We start from the raw sequence: 19,807 nt of genomic DNA, 5'->3' as shown, positions 1-19,807 counted from the left end.
CGCGTTGCCACGAACCAGACGGGTTTACACGAGGAAAGAAAGAAGGAAGGAAGGAAGGAAGGTGCTGCAGCCAAGGACGTTTGTGTTTGAGTTTCGCGTGACCAGCGGAAGAGAGAGGGAGGCTACCGCGTTCGAACGCGCGTGGTTCCGCGTTTGGGACTCGGTGTGTCTCGTGATACGCTCCGACTGCTTCCTGGTTCCGAGGAACGAACACGTTTCGGAGAAACTTTGGAGTTATATGAGTGCTCAGAGTTCACGAGTCGATGCCGAAGAGATTTGAGTATCCGATCGATTCTGAGACACCGACGAGGAATCTGAGGCGACCTGCGATTAACTCGAAGCCGTCTAACGTCGAGACAACGGGAATCATGTCGACCCTGTTGACGGAGGAGCGGTAGACCAGAAGATCAAGGAAGACTGACCAGAATCCTGCATGCGAGTGCCCAGGGCAGAGGTGTTTGGGCTCCTTGATGGAGCGTTGACCTCCGAGGACGTCCGGAAGTCTTCGTCTAGTCCTACGACAGCGCACACAGGTCGGTGATACGCGTGTGTCATCATCATCATCACCATCATCGTCATCGTAGTTTCGTTTGTCCATGTGTTGTGGGTGAGTTGTGTGTGTGCATTTTCGGCTGGATCGTAGAGCACGTACGTTCCCCTTAGATCCGCTTTTTTCTTTTGCCCGCGTCGATAATGACACAGTCGAGAAATTCCACGTTCCGCTGACTGGTACAGCCGGTGTTTACGAACCGTGAGAATTATTGACTGCGCGAGCTTTCGTCGGCACAGTTTCCCGTTTCATCCCCTTTCACTTTCACCCGTTCGTTCATCATCGCATCTCGCCCACCTCGTTCGCCTCCCGCGGCCTCTTTAAGGACGAGCCATCGAACGCTGTCAAAGGACTAATTGAAGGCACTTTGAGACACATTGCTCACGACTCATGGATCAAAATCGTATCGAACAGTCTCATTGATCCAGAGAACGCTTCGATCTTCATCGATCCGAGTTGGTTTTCGCCTCCAACCCTGTTGAAAGCGAGGACCACGTGCAATCCTGACCACGTCTCGGTTCTTTTCGCTTAGCATTTTCGCTGCGCACGTGCGCGCGTGCGCTCTGAGGGACAACAGAATCAAGCCAGGGAGGAAGCAAGCGCGAGACGGAAAAATTGTGCGAGATCGTTCGCGTAGGATGGTCGCGATCGACGCGGCCATCGATCGTCCGCACGGGGACATTTAAGCGACGCGAGATCGACGATCGAGTCGTGGACGACCGGTTGGTGAATGAGACGAGGAAAAACGAGGCGCGATAGTGCTGATCGTACGTGCGATGCGTACCGTGGAGGATACGGCCACGGAAGCGGCCGCGGCCGGTGCTGCGACCACCCACCAACGTGCTACCACTGGCAGGCATCTACTCCTCGATCACAATCACGACCGCGAGAACGATCAGCGCGATCGATCGGCGACGATCCATCTGCCCGCGACACCCTACCACCAGGTCACCATCGCTGCGGACACCAACAACAATCATGACCATCATCGGAACCTCGAGCATCACGCGGCGCAACGCCACGATCATTGGAGCAAGTGTAAGTCCAGTTATTAAGCAAAAAGCGAAAAAAAGGGAAACGAAAGGCCTTGGGACCGTCCTCTGTTAGTTTGCCCGTCAAGCACGAAGGACCGTGCCGTGCTCGCTGATGGCTGTCAGGTTGCGGTTAGAGCTGGTGGTGGTGGTGATTGGTGGTGGTGACGGTCCGATCGACGGTGCTGATGACGATGGAGATGGATCGATCGACGCGGCGAGGGCTTTTTTTCGCTTGTCAAGGGTGGACACTTTTGTGGCTGGACTCGGTCGTTCGGATCCTTTTGGGGCGAGGCTCTTGAGACCATCTTCCTTTATATTACTGACATAGTTAGGGGTTTTGTTGATTTTCTTTCTACATTTTCTGAGCTAGTATCAGGAATGATTTTCTCGTGTAATAGTACAGGAAGGTGGTAATTTAAAATGCCTCACTTCTGCACCAGTATGAAAGTAGATCCTCGATGACGAGATCGTGTAATTTGTCGAATATAGTAGTCCCGATTTAAAGCTGAGCGAGAGCTGCGAATGGATCGCTAATTGGATTTGTGAAAGTCGCACAGAGAATTCAGCCGGAGATTTTGGGTCAAAAAGGTCAGAGTCTTTTAAAATAACGCGTTGATACCGAAAACTGTCAATATTCTCTTACAATCTTGACCTCGTTTTATTCTATCGTTATAAAAAAACATTTCAACCTAAATGTGACGAAATCCCAAAAACAGAGAGGCTTCAATACGAGTGTTCTAAAAATGGAGAAGGTTAGTCAACACAAACTTACTACCAAAGTTTAGACAGCAAAAGTCGAAACATTCCAACTCTGAAATAGGTCACATTTGTAACTTTCATAGGGATCATAGGGATCTCCAAACCTAAACTTAGCAAACTCTTCTACTCTCATCATCGCAAACTTCCACCACTGTCACTCCCAACATCATCCCCACGACGATGGTAACAAACGCTTCTCCCCAAGGGGTGGTCCAATCAGCGATGACCTTAAATAATTGATCCGCGCCTGTTCCTTGATGCCCAGCGACAGATTCCATATTCGAGTATCGCGGTGGTAGGTTCGATCGGCCGCGGCCGCGGCCGTCCCGATAGGACTCTTTACAGGTGTAATCGGCACGTTAAGGTAAATATAGACTGGCAGTCGGCCGAGTGCAAAGCGCGTTTCTTTTCCGCGTGCATAGTTGGCCCGCACGAGACCTGCTCGCGCAGGAAAGAAGAGAGCACGGGAACGAGAACAAATATAACCGCGTGTGGAGCGGTTCGGGCGTGCAGGTGCGGTCACCGGTTCTGCAGCATTGTATGGTGGGCCTGGTCGAATTGCGAAAATCTCGCGCGTGAGAGTAACGGCCGTGACAATGGTAAATCAGCGCTTATGACTTCCGTCGCGGGGCTCTGGCCGTCGTGTCTCGGTTGTGTCGCGGTACCGTTAACCAGCCGTTGCGCTATCGATAGTAGATCGGCTGTCAGTTCGCCCGTTACGTGGCCATGTAATTGCGATATACGCGAGGCTGAGTAGAGGGAGAAAAATAGGTGGCGGTCGACAGCTGAGGGTGGATAGAGATATCGCTCGTTAGATCTGAATGGTCTCCGATCGGCGATCGGTCGGAGAGCTTTCGGCGCGGTTTCTCCGTGGAAAATAGTTGCGGTGGCGTGTCTCGGTTAATCTCGGTTAATAGGCACTCGTGTAACGCGAGGTCGTTGTGTTTCACGGCGCAAGTAGTTAGGTGCAATCAGACTCAGACATTAGCGGGACGCGCGCGCCGCGAGTCGGCGGTGTCTGAGCTGGCACGTCCGTAACTACTTAATTCTTTTTAAACGTTCCGCGGGCCGCGCGCTCGCCCGGTTCTTCCCGCGATGTAATCTGCTTGATCGACGGTAAACTCCTCGCCGATTATGCCGTGAAATAATGAAACGTAATTCATTTTATTACGAATAATTATCGTATTGGTACTACTTAATGCGAAATGCTTCGCTGCGAAGATTACAACCTAAGGGGCGCTATCGAGTGATGTGTAGCGATGGGTTACTTCATCAGAGAAGAATTTATTTTCATAATCAAGATAAATTCTTTTCGTATTTATTGCAGATGGGAATTCTAAAAATGAACTCTGCTTTCTATTACTCTGTCCTCTCTTTCTAACTCTCGGCAAAAATATCTCCCACTGACCTTCTTCATATACCATTGAAGACGTTTATAACAGCTATATTTACAATTGTTTCTTATGGACTAGCTTTAGACTGTAATCTTCAGCGTTGCAAGTTTACAAAGTTGCTATTCCAGTCTTTTTGTGGTCGATGATGCTGCTGACGATAGAAAAGTAATTGAGATCGTTCGCGGAATTGTAAATTCGGATAGTATTTTGACGGGTAGCGCTTGTGGGATGGGCAGCGCTTCCTAGAGGCCAATTGCATTGTTTTACTGGGCAAACTAAATATACGTACGAGGCGGGCGATCCACGGCTACTTGGCTGGGACACAAAGGCGACCAAAGAGACGACGAAGGCTCTGGGCATCACGTGCCGTTACACTTTTTACGTTTTCGGCGCGCTAGGACGATGAACGATGGGCGATACTACGCGTTCGTTGATGTAAACCTAATCACGAATTCATATTTTGAAGGAGCACGTATAAATTTGGATTTTCTTTCATTTTTTGTACGTAAGGGATCTGAAAATATTGAAAATAGGTCATCTAAAGATTTTTTTATTTGATTTTATTGCCGAGCTACATATTTCAATAACTCTTATTGCGGGTTGAGCTAGTACAACCGATTTCACTCAGCTTTTACTATCAATATTTCACATCTTACACAGTTTTTACTCATTGTTCGTAAGCACTTTCGTAATATTCTATAAATCATTATAGTCTTTTCTCTGACCAAGAACAGTATGTCTTAGGACTTTCTATCTTTCTAATAAAGTTCCGTGGCAATTTGCACTTAAACTGCTAATGGCACATTGCAGAAGTATAAAAACGACAGACGAGCAATGAACGTATGATTTAAGGGCAAGCATTAACGTGAATTCCTTTTTTTATTCTTTCGTATTCAATTCAGCCCTAAACTTGTACCCACTATTTCGAAACACCCTCTCAATTGGCGTTCAGACATTATTGCGTCTAGTTAGAGGCAGACGATGACAGGTAGTCGTCCGATTGATGCTTCGTTTTTCATGAGGCTGCGGTTTCGTGCGGCAGAAAGCATCCCTCCATTTCCGGTAGGAGTCATGCGATCAGGGAACGGGAGGAAACCACTGGAGGGCAGGAAATAAGGGTGGAATAGCGGTTGTGCAAACGTTACACCCATTCTCAGTTATTCATCGATCACCCTATTGCGATTTGAGAAGACAGGACTTTCATAAAAGACTCGCTGTACAGAGAATATTACTCTCACGAGAAGATGAGATCTCCACGGGTGGGAACGATGATTGTAATTAACAGAAACCTCCATATTCATCGATAAACGTCGATCGTCGATCGGTCGGTAATTTCATGTTGCGCAAGACGAAAATTACCGGAGGATCGTTCCCCGTGAAAAGAAGAGCGTTGGAAATCGAGCTGGAAAACGCTCGAAAGCTGCCCTCCTCTCTCCTTCCCGCCGAAAACCTGATTACAGTCGATAGAGAAGGCGCGAGCCGCGGGTACACGGGGAGGGGGATCACCCGAGCCCGTGTAATGAGATTGCGACTCGCATAATGACTCTGGAATCGATAAGTGACGTTGATGCATATGAACGCGCGTGCCAGTGGTGAAAGGGTCAGTAGTCAGACGGTAACGCTATAAATACGGGGAGGATTTAATTCGCTGTTTTAACACGGTTGATTAGCGACGGATCGATGTTGATCAAGCGTCCGTTCGATTCAAAGGCGACGGCAACGACGATCCTGGCCAGGGGCGGCGAGGAGCGGGGGGCAGGGGCGAAAAGAAAGGACAAAAAGTGGCGTATGCGATGCATGCAACGTCGCATCGACGGTGGCGGTCGCATGCCCGAGAGGTTTATGGTAATTTGGGCGGGCCGAGTAAAAATGTGTAACGCGACCGGCTGACGCGCGGCCTTGTTTCACCTGAAATAGATTTCACCGCGAATTCATGCATTCTGCGCGCGAGTTTTGACATAGCTATAATTTCTCTTTTTCCACGATGTTCGGCGGATCGTCGAGGAACCGAACAATTTCCTGGAAATTCAAATCGAATCCTGGAGATGTAATAGACAGGTGTTACTTCAGAAGGAAATTAAAATTAATTCCAGTTGTGCTCTCCTCAGCGAATTTGAAACTTCTCGGAACTCAACCTTAAGATTAATAGTTTCCCAGGAACTGTAAGCTTATATGATTTTAGTCATGCAATTACGAATGTGCAGTACTGAAGCTGTACAGGGTTGATTCTATATACTTTTCTCTTGCATGTGACTGGCTTCATTGGTGGTGTCTATCTACTTCCAAGCGGGCTGACCAGTATCCCTCTTAATCTACTCATCGCTTGTATCCAACGCATCCTAAGTTCATTCACCTCCCACATCGAATCAGAACGTCAGTCCCTGAACTAACCCCATACTAATGAGCGCATACCAGCGTCGTTTTCATGCACGGAGGTATCGCGCTTTCACGACGTGCGTCAGAATACCCTTTCGCGGCCTACGCAGTCGCGTCTCGAAATCCTAGCCCCGCGAGCTCTATATCTGGTAACGCGGGACTACGTCATATGGACGCAATCTGTCCTGCAATTTGCATAGTCGAGTGTCTATTTAATCGATTACAGAACCCACGTATTCCCTTCGCCCCCACCCCCTCAGAAGAAAGAATACCCAACGACGTCGGAAGGTGCGCGAGTATTCCCTCACAGTGGTTAGGTTCATTCAAACTCGACGCACGGCGGTGGCGCGCAAGCTCCGTGGCTGCGTCGCGACGCTGCCAGGCTCTGGCATTAACTCTGACGTCACCACGCCGCCCCCGTCCGTCATCGACCGACCGATCGCATGACGACGTCACGCGTACCGCCAAGGACGACGCTATTTTGGGCGTTATGCATCGCCGTCCTCGTCGCCGTCTTCGCCACCTCCTTCGACGCTCTCGTTGCCGTAGCCGTTGCTGGTCGTCGTTGACGACGGCTGCCGTCGATATCGAGTTCCGAGGCTCGTTTCAGTCCGCGCCACGAGATTCCGCGTTTCACGTCACAGCGGACGACGCGCGTCTCGAGCCCACGCGGCCGCGATTCCGCGAGCGGATTAGAAGATCCGCCTCGTTCTGACGTGCGAACGGTGACGCGGTGATCACGCCGCGGGCACTGTCAGTGATGCCTGCAATCGTTCGCGAAACCTTCCGCCGGCTGTTTGACACGAAGTTGGAAACTTCGCGGCAGTGACCACGGCATTGTCAGCGTGACTCCTCGGGGATTCGGATGGACAACCTGTTCGATTGACATGAGGTAACGGTGAGCTTGTATTGATTAGAGGTCTGCTTCGAACACCCTTTTTTCCTATCGATTCTGTGGCTAGCCGCTGGCATTCGCCACCAGAGACCCACTTAGAAGCTGTCCTCGGCTAATGGTCGCCGGTGATCTATTATGTTGCGCGTCTTTCGCGATGCTCTAAGATTGTAGTATTTCTTCGCCAAATAGTTGGTGCAGTCGCTTTTCGTGGAGCAGGGTCCTAAGTTGGCTTGACTAACCGATTGGGTGTTCGTTATCGGTGCAGGGTAAATCTTCAGCACGCTGGAAAATGAAGGAAAAATATTAGACCAGCGATATTTAAGAGTTATTTGAAACTTCTTCTGTAGAGTGCGAAGGGTCGGGGAACGTGGATGCAGTATTGCATTTTAAACATCTAATAAGAATAGCACATTGTGTAGAAGAAATGTTCCTCAACTGCTGCTAGTAAAAAAATAATGCAACCCTAGAACCTCACAGTACTCTACTCCAACGTCATACTTCACTAACTACCAATGACCCAACAACTGGAAAAATAAAAAAACTGCATTAAAAACTGAGGTAGAGAAAGTGAGCGTCCATTCACAAGGATTGGCGTATTCCACTGGCGACCTTGAGAAGTACGCGTCACGTGGCGTCCGTAATTTTTGCGGAGGTGTCAGGGGCGCGCGTCGTCGCACAATCGTTTCCGGGAAACGCCGTCGGTGGACGAGGAAACGGCGTTGAAAAGCGAGGAGGAAGGGGCATGATCAGGAGATTACCCTGCTTGCTGCTCGCGTAACAGCCGGCGTGGCAGTGGGTTTAAATTTAACGGCGAGGCGCTCAGGATTAGCGCGTCTCGACTGGGTTCCGCGTGACGTTGCCGCGTTGAAAAATGGGAAGGGACGGGGTCGGGGGCAGGGGATGTCGTAACCGGTGCCAAAACAGACCCGTGACGACGCATGGCGCGCATGCTTTGACGCGAGCTTTTTGCAGCGCCGTCAAACGTAAATACCGGTCTGGCTGCCAGTCTTTGGTGAATGACCGACCGGCGAAAAAAGCTTCCGCCAAAGCTTAAGGGATGATTCTGAGGGTGAAGATTCTTTGTAGAGTAGATCTGACAAGGATCGATTACAATTAGGAGATGTAGCTGTTTCTTACAGGGTTTTAGAAATTTTAGATGTCGAATCTTAGGGGATGATTGAGTGAACAGTACTTTGGAAATTTTGGTAATTTTCTCGTTATTACGAATTTAATTCTTCATTAGGTATCTAAAATTAGGAAACAGAGATATTTAGGAATTAGATCTTAGCAAAGCAAACATTTAAGGTGTGTGAATCACTCGTAAGTGATTAATTATTTGGCAATATTCCCTATTAAGAACTACATATTCCAGAAGATTACCATCTAGAGCTCGGCCCGGAACTTGGACATTAATCTTTCAAGATTAGCAACCAAACCATCGATCGATCGGAAACTCGGGCGTCCCTTCTTCCTGCATTTTCTCGGCGAATAAAACGGTACTGTTAACCGCCACAAAGCTAAATCTATGATGTCATCGAGTAGAAATGCCAGTTATCAAAGGAGAAGGAGGACAGATTGCACTGCGACTGGACTTTCACGATGCACTATGCATTTGCTTTCATTGACACTTTTTATATCATTACATCACGAGAAGCAGTAATATGAAAGCGATGTTCACAGACGACAGAGGTTAAATTACACATTTGAGAGACTTGTTTCTTCCACTGAAAGTGGAGAAAATTTTGGATACGAACAATCGGAACATGTGTGAGCTAGTTGGTGCCACTGACGAAGAACTCTGTATTGATTCAAGGCAGTAATCTCCTTGGCTTAACGAACGTTCAAATCAAATAGTTTCGGAGGATTTTAAAATCACCGCTGAAAAAATTCAATGCCCCTTTCTGGACAACAGAACGTTTTGTCTGACCAGCGCGGGGATATTCCCCTTCGACCCCAGAATCCAGAGCCAGCGTCCACCTGGTGACACAGTTACAGACTCTACGCGTTCAATTTTTCTTCCAATAATTCCCAGATGACGAAAGAGGACGTTCAATCACAGTAGAAACGAGCAAAGTTAATCTAACTACCTTTCGAGGCGCATAAGTGACACGTCATTTAATTTTCATGCGAAAAAGCTGTCGTCCTCTTGCCGTGACCTCGCCGGGGAATGCTCGAGACAGTTACTCGAAGCATAGTCGATTAGCCGTGCTATCGATACTACTAATAAATTTCTACGCTTTTCTATCTAGTCTCCTTCGCTGATTTATGGGTATTCATCAGGAACGCTGCATCGATAATGATTGAAAGTCGACTTATTAACGGTGGCCGTCCCGCATGATAATCCTGTTTTTAATTCTATTCAAGCAACTTGGAGAGCAGTGGTATTGGAAAGATGTTACGAAATGTCTCTCGCCACTTCCGCGGTAGAAGTCAAGGGCAACGATGCCAACATTCGAGTCAAATTTCTGCTTCCTCGAGATTTCAAAGCAGCCAGACGAACCGCGAGTCCTTGAGCGATCTCTCGCACGTCGATCAATCGAATCAACATCCAAATTCCCTTTGCGAAACGAATGACAGTGGCTTTCGGGAAACCGACTGTCACTCAAAATATCGCGCCGAGGGAACGTTTGAGGAGCGATGGAAATCGCGTCAAAGGCAGCCCAGCGAAACCTGGAAGCGCTTTGAAGTCGCGGGAAACGAGCAGCAAAGCGTGGCAATGGGGGCACCCGGTTTTCCGCCCCTGAATAGACAAGGGGAGGGCGGCGATCGATGAACGGAACTGCGGTACAACAATGACGTCATCGACGACGTCGCAGTATGACGTCATGGGCTGAGGGGGAGTTGGCTGGTAGTCGAAGCGGGCTGGAAGGGGAGGAAAGCAGCTGTGCAGGAGGATAGGGCTGTGGCAACGGGGTGGAGGGCGAGGTTGCATCGTTGACTGTGTGTTGACGACCCACACTGAGGGTGCGAGTGTGATCGTTCGTGTACGTGTGCAGCCGAGTTTGTTTAACGGGGGCGAGCAAGGCCGCCTGTTAAAGGGGATAGACTGGTGCGGTATTGAGCGTCGGAATTTTAACAGGTGGAAACGGTAGGGGTGACTTCTTTCTTTCACTACAATATTTTGAGGATTGTTTTACTCTTCTCTTCTTGACTATTCTAATTTTATTGTTTCAATATTTAATGTTTGCCAGAGGTGATGGGAGGTAAACGCGTTTTAAGGGTGTTCAAGAAAGAATTGAAAGTAGGTGACAGATGGAGCTCTTCGCTTTAATCCTTCTCCTGCGAAAGACGTATATATGTCTTCTGAATTAATGAACACTTGTTTGAGAAGAATGTATAAGTAGTTTTATAAATTGCGTTCAGTTTTTTTGCCCAGATCCGGGGTGTCACCTGACAACCATTCATACATAGTCAATTTGAAAAATGTGGATACAGTGACTCACTACTTTATTCACAAGAATTTATCGAATTTCCGTATTTAAAGTGTAAAGATATAGTATCCCTTGCATTGCAATCGAGGAAGTGATCTCAAAATTGTGCAATACCATCATCTTTATTGTATACTTTTCTTAATATTTATTGCACTCAAATCCAAGCAATTCTAAACACAATTCTTTAACTCTAACCATGCTTTAAAATCTTAGAAGAAAGCCCAAGCCAATTCCGACCTGCAACACTGCTATCAAACAGCGCCTAAAGCTGCCCTGGCACGTAACGCGCATATTTTCCAAGTGGAATCGTAATGTCCCCAGCAAAATCAAAGTTCGATCGCTCGCAAGGCTGTTTCACAATGGGTAGGCGCGCAGCCCCGATGCGTTTTATCAGATGTGTTGTCGTTCTGCTTTCCCGGCTCGTGATCCGACGTCGAGCGTGTGTGTCTTGGCCGGTTGATTTGCCCGAGCGACTTTGATCAGATAAATTTCGTGGAATCGTGGCTACGTGTCCCAATTTACCAGCGCGCGGGCATTTTCTGCTTTTCTACGATTTCGCCAGCCGCGGAACACGAGGAAGCATATCTTTCTCGTGAATCTGCGCGCCACCGCTTTCCGCGGTCAGAACTTGCTCGACAACGGTAAATTAGCGTTCGCTCTGAACGAGGGAAGTACAAAAGACAGGGAGATATGGCAATAAAATCGATGGAGATCGATGTCGCTTATCTGTTTCCCAAGGTGATCGCTTCTGAAATTATTTACTCGGTCCTTGGATCCGTGAAAGAACCGCTGAGACGGTTATTCCATCCACCTATAGGTTTACAGATCCATTCTAGTGGCGATTCATAATAAACGAAGCCCAACGACTCATTCACAATCGATGGAGCATCTGCCAGCAGTCTAGACTGTCGGAGATCCCGGCTCCATTCAGAACGGCGTCCTCGATAGCCGCTCGCGACGAGTGAAATTATCTCGTCGAAAGCTAGGAAATTGCTCGCGGAGAGACAAGGAGGCTCGCTGGTAACCCGCAATTACCCAGCGTCCGCGGACGTATGCAACGCAACAATTTGCAGACATTAACATTAACGATGAATATTCCTCGAGCAGTTTGCTGTAGGGTGCTCGATCGCCAGCTGCAGCGGATGACCGCGTGTCGTCGCCTCTCGTCTTCGTCCCGATGGAAATCCGCTTCGCCGAGCGAGGGAGAGGCACGAATTGGCTTTACGAGCTCGACGGCCTTGAGGCCTCGAGGCCCAACGGGGTCTCGATCCGTCCTGAGTCGGTCACAGTCGTTCGGTATGCGGACCTCGATCTAAGCGACTAAATCACTCGCTCGTTCGTTCGCTCGTTGCACGCGCTACGCTGCTCGTGTACCAACGAATCCTCTTACCGACAAGCCGTCTCCGCTGTATCCTCGCCGCGTGCTCGTTCACTTCCATAGGATTCTGCGATCGGCCGCGTATGACCCCTGTCAGATCGCGTTACGACACGCCAGTTGCCACACGGATCGTTAATCGCGTTTCGATGCGAGCTGGGGTGAATCTGGAGCGAGCAATGGGGAAATAATACTGTGGGAACGATGAGATGTACAGGCTATTTAGTTAAGAGTCCATTCAAGACTACTGTGTAGGCCATTTTTGGTGAATTATGCAATGTAGTTCTAATGATTGTATTGTATACAATATTCCCATTCGTTTACTTGTTACGTACTCCAGTGTACTGCAAACACTGTACGTAAAGGAAAAGAAACCTCTACTAACAAGAAGAATTCTGGTAGCAATGCGGATGTATTGGTCCTAGAGCTCAGCACAGTACATGTGTTTTCAATATCACAAGCCTCAATTTATCATTGATACCAACCCCATTCACATCCCCAATAATACCAATAATATTGCATTTACCCATCGACAGTAAAATTCATCCTGATCCTTCACGAATCAGCCGACTCATTGAAACCTGTGAACGGAGCGTCGATTTACGCCTGACGAATGCCTGCATAGATCACTCGAATCACGATTCTTCGGCAATAATCGACACGGCCAATTCAAGCGTCATCTCGCAGATTATCGTTCTGCGCACTCGTCGATGATTTATGTATACCGTTTCGATCTGCTCGGACGTTCGTATTTGCATCCAATTATGCGTTCATGGATGCACCCGCTTGCAAAGATACCATGAAATGCAGTTGCGACGCGGTTGCACGCATGGCTATCAAAGATGAGGGATGAATCGATTGACGCCTGCCTGGGAACACGCGGTCCCTGGCTCGGTCATTAGCAATCATCTCGGGGTAATTAGACGCGGCTCGGTTGATGATCCTATTGCGCTGTTGCGACGGTGCACCTTTAAATACGCGTTTACCGATCACCGAGGCAGAGGAGCAGTATTGTGCTCTCGATGATGTGGGTGTTTTGCACTGTCACGCGGCCAAGTGTACGCTCTTCAAGCGGCAACTAATTGGTTTACGCTCGTTTCACCGGGTCCATAAAGGACACCATTATTACACGGGACGTGTAAGGGTAATTAATTTACGTCGATATCAAAAACGTTGAATGACGCTGCTCTCAGTTAGGAGAAGCCTCTTGTGCAGTGGGAGACGGTAATTGAAAATCGTAGGTGGCTGCTGCTTTCCTGACGCTCGAGGGAAAGCCCACGTGCCTCGTTGATCGTAATGGTTCGCTCAAAGGATACTCTGTCTAAATTTATGTTATGCGATAGTCAGTCTATGCTTTGATACATTTTCTTTTGCTCTAGAATTTCCCTTCTTATTTGATAGCAATTTTAGATCAATTGCTTAGAGTCTAATAAAACCACTGTGAAAAAAATTCCTAATTTTCTCACATCACATACAGGCTGTTCCAAAGTACTTGAACATAATTTCAAGAACAATTTTAACCCCCCAAACGAGTCAACCTGTTGATCGCTTAAAATCGAAATGATTCGTGCAAAGAATCAAGACACCTTTTTGAAGTCTCTCGACTCTTTCTCCTCTCAACTACCATCTCTTCCCCTCGTTTTCACCAGCATTGAGAAGTCGAACTCAGTCACACAATTACCTTCATTCAATTTCCCGGTAAATCAAGCAACGCGAGCGTGACATTCAGTCCCGCGACGTTCATAATGAAGCAGTTAATATTCGTTAATTGCGGTCGATGTTTATCGGCCAATTACGGTCGTCGGTTTCGAGGCGATCAAGCCCGAGCTTTTCTCCCGTGGCGGCGAGTACCAACAGGGAGATCGTATCCCTGGTTTCGGGGTCACGGAACCTGCAGCTCGTTTCCGACCGCGGTATGGGTGTCGCGTATTGCCCGCTCTGGCGCATACCAACCAGAGAGATCCTATCTAGCGCGTTGTCGCGCCGACACGCACGCACACGTGCACGCCACCGCCTCGCTCGCGTTCTTTTCCTCCTCGATTTCTTCCCCCCTCCGTCTTCCCCTGCCTGCTTTGCGAATGATCGGGGGATCGCCGACAACGGTAGAGAAACTTGAAGGAGAAATCGAAATCGGCGCGGGATCGACCCCGAAAGCGACTCGAAGATAGCGAATATCCTGCGTGTCTCCAGATTGCGGAACAGATTGGGGATTGGTCCCCTGCTTTACGAGGGAAAGTGATAAAGTAAGGGCGTGTTACTGAATTTATGCTCGTAGTGGATAGATAAGGGGAGGTTGATTTCTGTGAAGTTCCTTAACTTTGGCATACTTTACGAGCTGCTTGGAAAGTTAGAGGAAGATGAGGTCTGGGTTAATCTTTGGTTTCGTTGATCGTCTGTTGAGGAAGTGGTGCTCTGGAAAAGTCTTGAAATTACTTGCGGTTGTTTTGTGTAAAATGTCTTTGATGTTTGAGTATGTGAACTCAGTAGTCCTTTGTAGATAAGTTCGTGAGTGACTCTAAGTGACTCTTTTTCGTGTGAATTGTTATCCGAGATAAAACAAATTGGAGAACACGTAAAATTAAATGTAACAGGATCAACGCAATGAGAAATGGAGCACGTGAAAGTGCTATTATAAACCATACCGAAGAATTTCGATAACTACCAGTTAAGTAATCGACTAATAATCCCATATCGTAGTAAGTATACATTTCCAAACCGCTGCCTAACACCGAGAAAAGTGGGAGGCGGAAGACAGAAAGTCGGAGTACCGCGCAGTTTCTCCATGCTCTCAGAGCTTTAAGTCTGATTTGCATAGCAGACCTTTGGCAACAGAGCTAACAAGGCTACAGCTTCCAACGGAAAACGCATAAAACTTTGCTGCATCGCTTCATTGTTCAAAAGAATATATGATTTAACGACTATTAATTGAAAATGGGTAAACCAGAAGAATCGTCGGCGTGAAAATCTGTCAAGGATCGATAGAATAGATTTGTCGGATATTAACTCGTCGAAGGGGCAGCAACAGGTTCCCGCGCGCGTTGGTTTTCTTCATCAACGTTAATGCCAGGTTGCGGCTGATTAATGAGACTAATAACTCGCGTCGACCATCGTGAGCTGCGCATGATATTTCGCGAAATTGTTTGACAGGTGGCACAGGTTGCGTTCCATAATTCGCATTGATTCTGTTGATTAATGAGCCCTATAACTCATCCACCGTCGAGCCTCGCATCGCGAGATGCGCGAGCGCGCGCAACGTATATTAAGAAATCGACTCGTCTTCCGCCAGTTCTGGATCTCGAAATACATCGCGTTAAATATTGGACCGATGAATGAACCGTGACGTCCATTGACGGCCGTCTCATTTCGGTTCAAGACTGATTGATGGATTGACTCCAGACGCTGAAATGGAAACAGTTCTATTTGGAATCTGCTGGATTTGAATGGGCATTCCAGTAGAATTCCCCGATCGAATTTAATGTTGAGAAGAACTGAAAATGTGACGGATACTTTCTCATCCTACTTAGAAGGTGGCACCTCAGGTTCATCGCTTCTACCCTCGCAACAAGCCATGAGCGACCATCGATTTTTCTCGACATCGCACAAGGACGATCACTGAAGACGATTACCGAATAGTTGTATCACCCGATTGCGACGCTCGTCCTTCACCTTCAACCATTTCACTATGCTCGCGTATCTCGCCGCGACCTACCGCCATCGATTTTCGTCGCTGGCTCTCGTACAACCTTCTCCAAGGGCACTCAAAGCCGCACCTTTGCGATTTTACCTTTATCCTCCACTTTGCCTTGCACTCCTTCCCAATGGCTCGCTCGAGTATATTGGATTCAAATAGTATCTTCTTTTCTTTTAAGGGCTATCTTCAATTAACTGTATCATTTCTATTTCGAAGAACAATTACCTTTAAAAAGAATTTTAAAGAAGATTTTAATATTTAAGTACATATTGGAATAACTGAAAATTTGAAAATTTGAAAATTTAAAAATTCGAAAATTTAAATATTTAAAAATTCAAAAATTCAAAAATTTGAAAATTTGAAAATTTAAAAATTTGAAAATTTAAAAATTTGAAAATTTAAATATTTGAAAATTTGAAAATTTGTCCAAGGAATTTTATCTTATTTTCCTCAAAAATTCATGCATACACATGTCGCACCATAATTTACTGGACACTATGCAAAAGTGGTCGTAATTTACCGATTCTATCATCGCCTCGACTGAATTTATTTCCCTGGAAATTACACCGATTGCAACCGGTTCCAACTTTGCCTATCGCGCTCCATTGACTCCGCGTAACGTCTCATCGCATCCAGGCGTCCTTTTCCGATTTTCACCGTGACCGACGACCAGCAAAATCGACGTACACCGAGGAAATGCACGCTCGTTTGCAACACTACCGTCACGCCGTCGCTTTTCCTCGCGATCTTCAAAGCATACCGTGGCTGACGTTGATTAACAATCTTCATTCTTCGAAGCGTACTTCAAGGATAGCGGTCTTGCCTTCGATAATGCAAAAAGGTAATCTTTTCAGGATAGGATTGCACAGACCACCAACGATATTAATTTTCCCTCGAAAAACGCGAAACGATGAACTTTAACAGGAATCTCGTTGATCAACAATCTTTGCTCTTTAAACAACACTGTAGATCCTCAAGAATATTTACAAAGAAAAAAATACCAACCACCGAGCTTTTTATGATGAGATCGCCGTCGATAGACTATCCCTATTACAACATCCTGGATATTTGCAAACACACTGAATCCAGAGTCTCAACTAAAGGATACTAAGCACTTGATCTCAAGGCTGGTTATCCCTTACGACTACAGCTATTCAGAGTCTCAGTAACGTGCCAAGTATTAAGGAGCTGAGGCAGGAGCGCGCTGAGCATTCGGAGCAGAACGGTGATTATGATATTAACGCAGATGCGGGACGATAAGCGATAATAAGCGGCCTGGCCGGCACGAACGAGCGCGGAATACCTACAAAACAGCGCGATGTATTAATTGCTTGGCTGTAATAAGCTAGTCACGCCCAATCGCGGCGCCGTTTCCGCGAAGGGCGTTCAGCTATTCGCAAAACCTCTACACGAAGTAGGGGGGAAAGTTCGTGGATGAAAAGTTCGAGTCTCTCACGCCCTGCCGCTGATGCCTGGTCTCGCGTGTGTTGCCTGGATTTCGTAATAAAATTGCGGCTGCGACTATAATTTGCCCGACGATGCCTCTATCGGCTCGCATTCATCGCGCGCGATCGTGTCAGATGGGTTCAGGCTGTCTGCATTGTGCTTGCCGATGATTATCGTCTGAGTTGAGTATTTCAAGTGCCATACGGGTCTGCCGTCAACTTGTTAAGTGTTACGTTTTCCTAGATAGACCTGTGCTTTTCGTACTCGATAATAATTCATCGAAAAGGTAAGGGTTCATGGAAACGATGTTCTAAATGAAGTCTTGTGACCCCGTAGGTTAGACTTAGTTGACGTGATTTATGGGATTGAGAGATAGAATTTCTCTATAGGATTACTGTTATTGAAATGTGTCTGGAAGCTGTGGTTTTGCGATATTCATCCTGGTCTGATCGATACATTTCTGTGAAGGAATTGAGACTGGTTGCTTCTATAAAGATATTAACTTAGAAAAATATTAATTTATTCGCATAAGCAATTGATACATTCCTCTACGAAGATATTTCATGAATTATGATCACCTTTCGATTGAATAATAGAGTTCTAACGTTCCCCATACGATATGCAAACAGAGGGTAATATTCACGGACACACCTGTGGTTATTATCGAGACACCCGTGTCGAATTTCGTAATAACTACAGTCGTGAATTGCAATTTCCGCGTGAACCGGTGCACAGTGTCAAGAATTTGCGAGGGGCGACCATCGACGCCCTGTCTGCATTCTCATACGCGATTGTCTCGTGAGTTCGATTCGATATCGCTGTCGCGGGGATAACCCAGCGGTGAAGCGTATCACGTGTCTCTACGAACGTGTTAACCGCTTACTTGACGCGTACGCGATCAACGTCCCTGCAATTACTCCCTCGTGGCGATTTAACGTATCATTAGCGCGTGTTACGTGAGCAAACACGCTCGAGAGGCTGGGAGACGCCGAAGTGTACCGTTCCTGCGCTAATGGGCGCGTGGAGGGTGTGTGGATTTTTCTAAACGTCGATAAAATGGCCAACGAAATTATTCAACGACCGCGCTTTCTACGTCGATCCATTGTTCCTCTGATTCTTCTCATTCTTAGATCTCTCCTCTGAATGGGATGGTTACGACATCGCTTTCGATCGACGAGGCTCGGGTTTATCGAAATTCTTTGATCTTCCTTTCAAATTTCTAGGAAATTGATATGTAAGGAAACGATGATTTTCGTTAGGAGTTGCTGAGAAAGTTTTCTTTGGTTTATTTAAAAGGATTCCCCTACTGAGATGTCTGATCGTGATAGGGTCTTTTTCTGGGGAATTGTAATGATTTTTAGAATTGAAGCTAAATCCAAGAATTGAATCCATTTCTCGCTATTTCAATGACTCATTAATTTATTTGAACATCAGCCTCTGGGATTGCAAGAATAGCGTAAATCAAGAAAGTCAGAATGTATCCGTATTTCGAGATGAATAATCCAAGCTTAAAGAAAGGAAAGTGGCTGGCCAAGAAAGCTGATGAACAATTCTGAGGTCAGCTATGCGTCCATCAATAATCGTGAATAGAAACGTCGAATCCGCAATGATTCTCTCCTGGCTTCTAAGGATTTGATGTGATTGAGTTCATTCCTTCAATAAATCATTTGTTTGTCAAATGTCCTGATTAAGAAGACACTCAGATTTATCAGATGTCTTCTGTGAATCCGGCCGCAAGGGAAGAGAGATTGGAAATTTCCTATTACCAAATCACCGCGCGAGAGAACAACGAGAAAGAAAGTGTGGAACGGTACTTTCGATCGACGCATCTCGATACATTCGATTCATACGCAGCCACTATACAGATCGATTCAAAAGTTACGTGGGCGAATTCTGAAAACGTATGAGATACACAATTGAATCTTCTTCCTATGAAGGATCCTTTATAATTAGAATAAAGAAAAATAATCAACTAAAGATAAAAACTGATAACTATAATATGCTCTTTTACGATCTACTTTTGAACCACCCTGTATATAAATATATAGTTGACTATGAATTTATGCGTGTGCGAGGGAGGAAGAAGAAACGATCCATGGGAAATGGTCGGCCCTTGAAGCGCGTTCTGCTGTAGCGAGCGATTCGCTCGCCGTATGGTTAACATAGCGCAAGCGAGCAACTCCTTGCCGCGGGCGGTGTAGAAAGCTGGGATGGGATTAGGGTACCTATTACGATATTCGTTGGATTACGTCTACCTGTTCGTCGACTTCCGCACTCGAATTCTGCCTCGATCGGCTGAAGACCCGCTCGATCTCTCGATTCGCATCGTGAAAGCTGTTAAACCTGTCTAAACTTCACGAAGAGCATCCTAAAAGTAATATGATTCTACTTAAACGTTAACTCTACTAAAATCGAGATAATAATATTACTACTAAATAATTTTTCACGTCACTATCAGAAGAATGAAGCAGTAGAGACATCTCTCAGAAGCGTCTGACCAGCGCTTACTCATTCCACTGACCGCGTCAAACTTTTCGAATCCTTGTTATCGCATCGAACTAGGGCACAGCCACAGTTCTCCATGTTATCGGATTATGAATAATGAACAACAAGTTGTCCCTATAGTAATTTGTTAAGGCAGTTAATAATAAAATGAAACCACCTCGACTGACGTTTTCTGAATAATTTCTGGATAGACTGACCCCATTCAACTTTTCCTTACTAATTAACTCCATGAAATAGTTAACGACAATGTTCCCAATAGAATTATCGTATCGCTCACTAGAACATCCAGCACTTTCAGGCTCGAGCGTTCCCCGTAAATCAATCAGCAGACCTGCTCCCCTATCACTGCAC

The 19,807-nt window shown here is 46.6% G+C and overlaps 1 protein-coding gene across 3 annotated transcripts in view; it reads left to right on the top strand.

Moving 5' to 3' along the window:
- The first annotated feature begins 421 nt into the window (after positions 1–421).
- Positions 422–19,807, top strand: part of Hr38 (Hormone receptor-like in 38) — a 36,439-nt gene continuing 17,053 nt past the window's right edge. For 2 of the 3 annotated variants that reach the window (XM_076384192.1, XM_076384190.1), the window contains exon 1: positions 422–533. In XM_076384192.1, the coding sequence (XP_076240307.1) occupies positions 434–533 (100 nt within the window). In that variant the 5' untranslated portion in view covers positions 422–433. Of the gene's footprint in view, positions 534–6,750; positions 7,006–19,807 lie in introns of those variants that run through there. The other variant, XM_076384193.1, reaches the window with a different exon arrangement.

Source organism: Calliopsis andreniformis, chromosome 9, assembly GCF_051401765.1.
Source record: "Calliopsis andreniformis isolate RMS-2024a chromosome 9, iyCalAndr_principal, whole genome shotgun sequence".
NCBI classification, from domain to species: Eukaryota; Metazoa; Arthropoda; class Insecta; order Hymenoptera; family Andrenidae; genus Calliopsis; species Calliopsis andreniformis.
This window is presented reverse-complemented; position numbering and strand designations above follow the sequence as displayed.